Below are 9991 nucleotides of genomic sequence, written 5' to 3' on the forward strand. Positions count from 1 at the left end.
ATGCAATCAGTTTGTTTTAACTGTGAGGGAGCGCAGAAAAGCCGATCGATCAGAAGGAGAAGAGAAGGTGACCAAGAGAGTATCAGCATCAAAAAACGGTTCCCCGGGAAGACATAGAAGCAGCCGTCACACACACACACACACACAAACGCGCGCCCAACTCTTTTCGTTTGCTGGTTATCGAGAAGAAACCTGGAAGGAAGAGATCGTTGCTGAAAAATAATCTGCCAGTTCCCCTTGGAATTGAAAATTACATTCAAGCGAGTTTATTTTAATGTTTTCTATCCATGTAATACTGCGACCACATACATTTGGTTTTGTGATTTGTCAATCAAGTGCAGTTAGCAGGAAAGCTTCTGAAGATTATTCCTCAGAACAAGGTTTTTTATATACAATATTGGATGCATAAAACCTTGAGCCTAAAACGTAACGCTCTCGTTTTCAAAGTCGCCCAAATTTTCATTTATTCATTCATTCAGAATGGATTTAGATTCAACTTGAAACAAATGATCTCTAAATCAACGATAGTCCTACGTCACCCTTGCGGTTATACCATAGATATAACCCACTTCCTATTTTTATCCAACAAAACTGGTTTCAGATAGTATTACACTCACACTCATACTAATCGTTCTGCAATGCATGATATTTTCAACATTACGAAGCAACAAATATGTTAAAACATATGCACTACATTTCGAGCGAGCGATTCACGGGTAACTTATTTGCACAGCAGGCTTCGCGAAGATAGAACACGATCCGCGCCCGAAAATGTCGTAGCAACCTACATCGTCGCCATAATGTTAGGTAATATTCGCTCCCATGGCAACCTAGCACATGTAGGCAACGTTGTCAAACTAGTTCTCGGTGTTAACATGCACTGCTCGCTGTCCAGAGTAACATTAAGATACCGAAATCGCGGATAGCGGCTTCTATACTTACTGCGCGGGCTCCAATAATCGCCGCTTGCTCCTTTTAGAAGACAAAACTGGGGGAGCGCAAATTGGGCAAATCAAAATAAGGGATTTATGGCAGCAGAAAATCAAGCAAATTTCATTGCACTTTCTTAATTCTTAATTCTTAATTCTATGGAGTGCAAGTACACTGAAACACTGGACATAATTTGGAGAGCACGGATTGCTTGAGCAAACAACCAATCAGAAAACAGGATTTTCCTCTAAATAACGCTTGAAGTGTTTTCATTGTGAATGATTGTAAGGGGCAATCCCAAGTCGGTTGATGCAAAAATTTCGTAAACCCATCAGGAAATGACTGAGCAATAAGCGCTCAAAACTGGATATTTTTTTATTTTCCAATTCGCACCCCCAATATGTTCCTGAAAGATGTAATCCTACGGCAAAATTTCAAAACGAGTAATTAAAAATAATTATTGAAAAAAAAACAATTTCTAATAAAACTTTATTCCTTTCCCTTCATTCATAGTGGGCCTCTCGCCGAACCTCCCCTCGCCCGGTTCCGTCCAATCGCCGACGAATCTGTTCGGGGCGGCTGCGGCAGCAGCGGCCGCCGCCGGCAATCCCGCCAATGCCCATGCCCTCGCCGGCCTGGTGTCCCAGCATCGGTTGCTGGAGCTGTCCCGCTTCGGATTGCGTGGTTATGATCTGGCCCAGCACATGCTCACCCAACAGGGTGCCGTGTCGAAGCTGTTAGGTAAGTTCGAGTGGTGGCGGTTAACTGTTGTTGTTTTTGTTGCACGGGAAAAGAGATAAAGGTGGATGAAACCGTAATTATAACATTTGGGTGATTTTTTTTTCGATCAAAACCATAAACAATACTCTTTCGGCGCGGAGAAAACATCGAAACGCACCAACGATTTGAAACTCGATGTGTGAAACATGTCATTATTGGTGGCGTTATGGTTGGCAACTGCATCCATCAATGTTCGTCATGCTGCCGATGTCAGATGATGGCAATGGCCGTGCATTGTATGCAAACTCGACTATACACTGCGCCGTTGTTCCGACCCGATGGCATTGAGTGGCATTGAATTGTGATTGTAGGAAGCATTTTTGCTTCCAGATTTATGAATCGAAAGCTAAAAGGGCCATTGGAAGAACCTAGGTCAGATTTGCATATCGGGAAAATTACCATACGGAGCCGGGGTTCTTTTTGGGCATTTCGGGGCCCAACCACCATTAGCATTTTTCTACAGCCTAAATTACGAATGCATCCTCCGGGTTCACCAAATTACCGGTCACGGAATCCGAATTCAAATTTGCTTCACAAATGGATGATAATAAAAACAAAGGTAAAGGCAAAGGTGTTAGTATTTACGAGTCTTTTCACACAGCTCTTACAGAAGAGAGGGAGCGAACAAAAAAAAAAATGGAAAATTAAAAAGTGTTTAATCGAATTTCTTCGTTACAACGAAAAACAACATGTAACAATTTGCTGTTGTCAGTAATTAACCCACTAATGACAGGTCATTTGAGCGAGATAATATCCGAATGCAGTGTCCACATCACCGTGAAAATAATGCAAATTACTCACTGCAGTTCCGTGCTTATCTGCTCCACACGACTTTCGGATCTAATCTATCCGAGGGAGATCTGCTGAAACTTTCTTCGAGACTAAATAAAAGCAGGGAAATATTGGCTATAATATAGATATTTTTCACCACAATTAAACACGAGACCCGGGGTCGACCCTTCGCGCCGGCCAAAAGGTTGGCGCAAATTTATGCATATATAAATATTTACGTGCAACATTAATTTTCTAAATTAAACATAAACACTCGTTTTATTTGCCTTTTGACTGCGCCACACGTCTCGGCTTGGCTTGGCTTGGCTGGGTCTGAGCTCTCGACCTGCGGTGGCGTCTAAGCGCCAGAAGCGGGAGGGTTGAGCTCCGAGGGGGTGCTGTAAAACATGCACATCTTTTGTTTGTTTGCTTCAAGACACCGCCTGAATGGAACCCTAACCCCCGGGACCGGCGCAACAAGGGGAAAAACTGAATGAAAAGTGCATCGGCCAGCCGTCGCAAAGAAGCTGGCTGACACACAATGTTGAATGTTTTATTCATGTTTGCCCAGCGGCCGGGGAGCCGAACAAGGAGCCAAGAAACAGGTGAGAAAGAGAGCAATTGATGCGGGGATGGTCGGAAATTATATGCCACTGTTGGTAGGTCGCACCTCCCCCCCCCCCCCAGTCCGCTGCCCCCCGCGCGGACCCTCAGATGGAAGAAGAAATATGACGAAAATTTACACCCAATAACAGCTTGTCGTAGTATCAAAATACATGACGTTAGGGACCTTCGGGGAAAATATTTGTTTGAATTTTTAATTGCACGATTTGTGGCTTTTCCTTACGACCGCAACCGAAACCATTCGGCGGGGTGTGAATTAGATTAGAAGGAAGGAAGTGGTCGTGGCAAATTGACGAAATAGTTTCCGGTCTGTTTTGACACCAACGGTTGGAGAAAAATTACCATACGCAAAACTGAGGGAAGCTCATTCCAATATCTTCCTTTAGGTGATCCCATTTGAGCGTGTCATCGGACAATAACCGGACTCGGTGGATTACGTGAAAGCCTGCACTGCCATCAATGCTGGTTCCTAAAATCGCAAGCTGTTCATTTCATGTTTTATTCATAATTCCGCTGAATCCGACTGCAGTCCAATCGGCCCTTCGCGCAAATAGGTCACACACCGACAATGGTCACCTTGCTTTTTCTTGCTTCGATTTGACGGACTTGATTTACCACTCTGACCTAGGCGCACCAACCTCTGTACTTTTCAAATAAATACACAAACAATTGAATTATTTTGCCGCAAAATCGATTACAATCTTGGCCCCAACTTCGGTGCGATGCGAGCGCAAGAGAGAGGAAGGAAATGCCGTAATCAAATCTGTCACGGTAAAACCCGGTTTCTCGGCTCCCCGACCAAAATCGAATCACAGATGCGCGATGTGCGAGGTGCGAAATGACGAAGCCATTTGCATAAAATTAAGATAATCGGGGTGGGATGCGGGTTTTGCATAATATTAATAGTATTATTGTTTTACTGCTGCCAACACCGGTAGAACACCGCAGAAATGCACTTTTGTGCTTACCGTTGAATTTGTCGAAACAATTGAGAACGACGGATTTAACGGTTTGACGATGCGAACTTCCGGCGATCTGAACTACGACATGATCGTCGCCAACGGATGGATGCTGCGTTGTGATCTGAACGATGTAACTTTTATGCTGCTTTGTGCGGGAATCGGTCGAAGTCGAGCTTCCGGTCTTTAATTGGTTTGTGAGGTGATTTCGCTTGCTTTTGATTTTATATTGTTTTCGCTATGATTTCCAATCGATTTGACATCGCCAAGAATCGTTTATTTTGAGAGAATATTGTGAGAAATTTGGATGGTCAATTTTGGAAATTCTCTCAACCTAAATCCACAGGAATTTTCAACGCAAACAGACAGTTACAAGAGTATATGGCACTTTTCTAAAGAATACCTGAATAAGAGTTTTCGACTATTTCATGCTATGCTCTTTCTTACTGTTTTTAGCTCCTGTTTTTATCGAATTCCGTGTTCCCGTGTTTTTGTTTTCATCATACATTTTATTTGAAGCACAGAAAAAAACAGTTTTACTTCGTCAAGAATTTTAGGGTACATACTTTTATCTTTAATGAGTTCATCTTGTTGAATGAGAAGTATGATGTAAAACGGTTGTGCTATATAATTCAAAGTTCAGAATATTTGTAATACAGGTTGGTCTAGATTATCCGGGGTTCGATTATCCGGAATTTTAAACTCGGAGTTTTTTAGTTCAGATTTTTTTCTTTTTAGATCAGAAATTTTGAATAATTTGTTAATATACTTTATATATATGATCATTAGAACAAAATTCAACGTAGCTAGGCAGAGGAGGGGATGGAATAGGTGTTGTTTCGTACAATTAGTTTCGATTATCCGCAGTAGATTTCTATACGTTGAAAATTACAAATACATTGATTTAATATTCAAACATACCTTATACAATAAATTAATGAAGCATGGATGTAGCTACACTCAAAGTTAATTTTTAGCACAAGTTATGGTATCCCGATTTATTACATTAAATGAGATGAAAAATAACAGAAAATGTTTTACTCCCCAATACATGTATATCGTTTGTGTAATATACTAGCTGACCCGACAAACTTCGTCCCGCCCAAAATTTGTTTTTTTTATCAATACCTTAAACCATTCACGTTTTCATACTATAAGCAAGTTCATGGGTCCAATCGCAGAACTGTTCATTGATTGATCTTCTACACTGAGAGAAATCTTTAGTAAATATGACGATTTTTTTGGTACATATTACCAATTCGTTAGTCATTTTCTACCCTACTAATGTTTGGTACATTCTACGAACCAAAATGGTAAGTATACATAACAAGCAAACCTGCGGTTTGACGCAATTATTTTTGGTTATTTCCTGTTCATTACAATTAAAAAGACTCTAGACTATATTCAATGTTCGGTTGTCCTTCGCTTAACTCATTCGCGCCTGGCTTTGGTTAACCTTCTATTGGATGGTGTCTTCAACTTATTCTCAACTAATTTAACTAACGAACCCTAATGTGCTCCTTCATGATTTTTAAAGTTCCTTGACCCAACGCACCAAAAATTCTTAGACTCAAATACAAATGGATAATTTACATAAAAAAATTATCTACATAGACTGCGTTGGAACCGAAAACGATTGATATCACTGGAACATATAAGATGCACAGTTGCTCTCGTAACCACTGTAACCCACCATAGGAGATCCATAAGACGGTAAATTGTTGCATTAGGAAGGCACAGCTGATCAGTCGATAGTCGCTTCTTCCGTGTCTTATTTGTCCTCGCCTGCCCAGATGAAGAAAAGAAGTTTAATAGTGTTAATGATATGTGCTTAATTTAAAATATGTATGCTTACCTGAGATTTCTTAGGATAGTATAAGTGTTGGGAGAAAACTCGCTCACAGACGGGACACATATAAATGTCATCCTTCGTGCAAGTTCAATACTCTGGCTGGTCAGGAGGTTTGCGTTCCTCTGGCGGTTTGAGCAGCGATAGTGATAGCGAAGATGAAACCATGCTTGCGATGCTTCCCACGAAAGTGCCAAAGGGCACCGTCAAGGTATCGATGGATCCGGGAACACCCGGACTCTCGCCGTTGTCTTCGATGCATTTTTTGAGTTGGCTCTTCAGGTAGCCGGGTTGTATGAAGGTCAGGTCCCTCTTTTTTAAGCAATGCCATCGTGAATATAAATGTATAATGCGTAATAATGCAGATGATCTGCGAAAGAAAAGGAAAATAATAATCATGTTGGAATTTATATAGAATCAAACGGTCGTCTCTTATCGGTGAAATGTAGGCGCTGTATCTTAATTAAATGCAGTAAAAACACAACGCTTACCTCCGAATTATGAATTACGGATGTGCAATGACGATACTCACAATTATACAAGGTTAGAAGCTAAAAAAACAATAAAAAGGGCGTTATTATGTTGGTTTGTTTTATCAGGTTAGGCGTATTGAACATTCAATACACCGGATCAAACTTTCCTTACTCCCCGACGAGACCGAATTCTCGATCAAGGAGATATTTATAAAACATTTAAATTAGAGAAATCAAAATGCTTACCTCCGAATCGCTACGCTTCCACAAAACAAATGGCGATCAATTGTAGTTCTCGACTTGAAAAAAGCTTATGATCGTGTATGCACCGTCACGTGATGGATAGAATTATCAGCAACCACCTGGGGAAGAACATGACGCGATTCATAAGAAATTTCCTCGCAGAAAGAACATTTCAAGTAAGCTATGGAGGATCGTTGTCGCAAGCAAAAATTCAAGAAAATGGTGTGCCCCAAGGGTCTGTGCTTTCTGTGACACTATTCTTGTTGGCAATCAATCCTATCTTTGGTGCTGCTCCTAAGAACGTCCGTATGTTCGTTTATGCTGACGATATTGTGATCGTTGCTACAGGCAAAATGGTCAAACACTTGCGCCTAAAGTTGGAGAGAGCAGTTCAAGCCATCTCGAAATGGGCTTCTAGCGTAGGGTTTGAAATCTCGGTCGATAAGTCTTCAACCATACATTGCTGCAAACTACAAAAACACCGAAAATGGCACCTTGACGGAGGGAAGATAGACCTGGACGGAGTCGAACTCCAAAGGCCAAAAACCACAAAAATTCTTTGTGTGATATTCGACAGAAGATGCTTGTTCAACAATTACACCAAAAAGTTGATCGAAGACTGCAGAAGTCGACTAAATCTGCTGAAAGCAATTTCTCGGTGGGCTGACAGGAAAACCCTCGAAAGAATTGGATACGCTATTGTTCTCTCCAAATTATTTTATGGACTTGAAGTACTCAAGTGGCAAAACATCATCCAACTTACTCCAACCTATAATGCTGTCATTCGGATTGCATCAGGTGCCCTCCGAACAACTCCAATACAATCGATGATGGCAGAAGCAGCACGGCTCCCATGGGAATTTGTGGCAACCTTAACATTGGCAAAAAAGGCTTGTAGAATCATGGAGAGGGAAAACGCTACAACCAAAACAATATGGAAGAAAACCAATCAAGCACTTAATGCTCTAACCAATCAAAAACTCCCGATGATCACAAAAATCCACACTAAGCTAGGTAGACCCTGGTATGAAGCGTGTCCTAAAATCGACTGGTTTTTGAAAAAACGGGTCAGAGCAGGTCAAGGACGTCTGATAGCCCAAAAATTATTTGAATCACTAGTGGAAAAAAAATACGCTGATTACGACCTTTGGTTCACAGATGGTTCGTTATCACAATCCAAAGTTGGAGTTGGAATTGTAGGCCCGAACTACCGGCTTAGTGGAAGCCTTGGTAATCAATGTTCCGTTTATTCCGCCGAAGCTTTTGCAATTGCGAAAGCTACAAGGCAAATACAAAATAGAAGCGTAATTTTCACAGATTCTGCAAGCTGCTTACAGGAGATAGAAAAAGGGAAGTTGCATCATCCTTTCATTCAAAAAATTGTAAAAGAGATGAAGGATAAACAAATCATTCTATGCTGGGTTCCTGGTCACCAGGGAATCGACGGAAATGAAAAGGCGGATGACATGGCTCGCGAAGGACGAAATGCGGAGGTGATTTGTTCCTCGATTCCCGCACAAGATGCAGTTAGCTGGTGTAGAAGGATTTTGTGGCAAAAACATCAATTTATCTGGAACAACGCAGATCCGAGAGGCCTAAAACTCATTAAAGGTACCATAACGAGCTGGAAGGACAGAAAAACTAGGCGAGAGCAAATAGTACTGACCAGATTGCGTCTGGGACATACTTGGTACAACAAAAAGCATCTGTTCGAGAGGAAACCTCCCGCGATGTGTGACATCTGTAGCAAACCAATCACTGTGAACCATATACTACTCGATTGCTGTAAATACGCTATTGAAAGGAGACGAAATGGACTACCAAACAATATAAGGGATATATTAAGTAACAACAACAATATGGAAGAAAAAGTACTGAAATTTTTAAAAGACATCAAACTGTACAATCATATATGAATTACTGTAAACTCACAAAATAAAATTGAAATACAGAGGCGAATGCCACATTAGGCAAAGTCTCTATAAAAATAAAAAAAAATAAAAAATAAAAAAAAATGGCGATCACAAAGTGCGCACTTCGCAGTTGCTAGGAATGAAAACATCGAAGGTTACTAATTGCATGAAGTAAAATGTACGAATCTCTGGTAGGGATGTACATTGCATCTGACATCAGTTTTACCGGATTTTGGTAATATGTACAAAAGATTTGTACATTTTACCAATGTTTTAACTACTAAAGATTTGGTAGCTGCGTTTACTAATGTTTTTCTCCAGTGTATTTGTCCCCGTTGAAATTACTTTTTACTATAAAATTCCTATTATTTCTAACAAAATTCATCATTATAATATCAGATTATTTTCAGGCACTATTCTCATTCAAGGTTTTCCAACCACTAGTAAATAACATGTTTCTCCATTACCTGGAAATGTTTTAAATGTTTTATACAGAAAATATGATAGAATGAAGACAGCCCTAAATCGGCCAATCCCTTCCTCGAGTTCTGCTCTTATCAACACATCTGGCGATTCTTTTTTTTGTATAGATAGAAGAAGATATAGGAGTGCGTTTCATCACATTAAAATCCATTTCCAGTTTCGAACAAAGATCAATTTCGCTAGCGCAAGCATCAAATGGACTAACAGCACTTGTCACTATGTAATTGTAGAACATACAGGAATTCAAATTTTTTTTTTCTTCCTTCAGATTTTTCTGAAAATTTTCAATTGTCATGTTTGGCTGGAATATTGTTGGTTTCAATATGTGTAATATTTTTATGGGACCCCCTCTCCATTCCAGAGGAGAGAGGGGTGTCTTACCATAATAAAAACATTTCTCATACTCAAAAACCCACACATCCCAAATTGTGCTTGATTAACTTTCGTGTTATGCAGAAATTTGTGTTTCATCCCACAGCCCACCCTTACAGAGCGGGAGGAGTGTCTAACCACCATAGAAATATTTATTGCATACTAAAACCTACCAAATTTGGTTTCGTTTGCTTGATTAATTCTCGAGTAAATCAGAAATTTATGTTATGTTTTTCATGAACACATTTCGGTGGGAACAAAAGCTCCCCCTACTTTTATGTATTTGCAATGCCGATTTCCCCCCAGGCAGCATGGTTTTGAAGTGGGTATTTCCGTTGAAATAGGGGTTGAGATGTTTCAATTGTTCAGTTAATTAGTTTCACGACATATATTATTTTCTGCAATATAAAAAAATGTTATGGAGTGCCGAACGACAAACTGCCGCCTGCAAAAGTTACTTGTGTGACTTTCAACTCATTTGGCTGGTTCGTCACTTTTACTTCCATTTTTGGAAGAATGTCGGGAGTGAGAATTGAACTCGTGACCTTTAGCGTGAGAGGCATGGATGTTACCACTACGCCAGATCGGCTCCAC

At 40.3% G+C, this 9991-nt stretch overlaps 1 protein-coding gene across 3 annotated transcripts in view; it reads left to right on the forward strand.

Annotated features, from left to right (window-relative positions):
• LOC129767802 (paired box protein Pax-6-like) overlaps positions 1-9991 on the forward strand; it is a 170373-nt gene that overhangs the window by 83204 nt on the left and 77178 nt on the right. For all 3 annotated transcript variants that reach the window (XM_055769009.1, XM_055769010.1, XM_055769011.1), the window contains exon 2: positions 1444-1671. In XM_055769009.1, coding sequence (XP_055624984.1) covers positions 1444-1671 — 228 coding nt within the window. The remainder of the gene's footprint in view (positions 1-1443; positions 1672-9991) is intronic.

This window comes from Toxorhynchites rutilus, chromosome 2 (genome assembly GCF_029784135.1).
Source record: "Toxorhynchites rutilus septentrionalis strain SRP chromosome 2, ASM2978413v1, whole genome shotgun sequence".
NCBI classification, from domain to species: domain Eukaryota; kingdom Metazoa; phylum Arthropoda; class Insecta; order Diptera; family Culicidae; genus Toxorhynchites; species Toxorhynchites rutilus.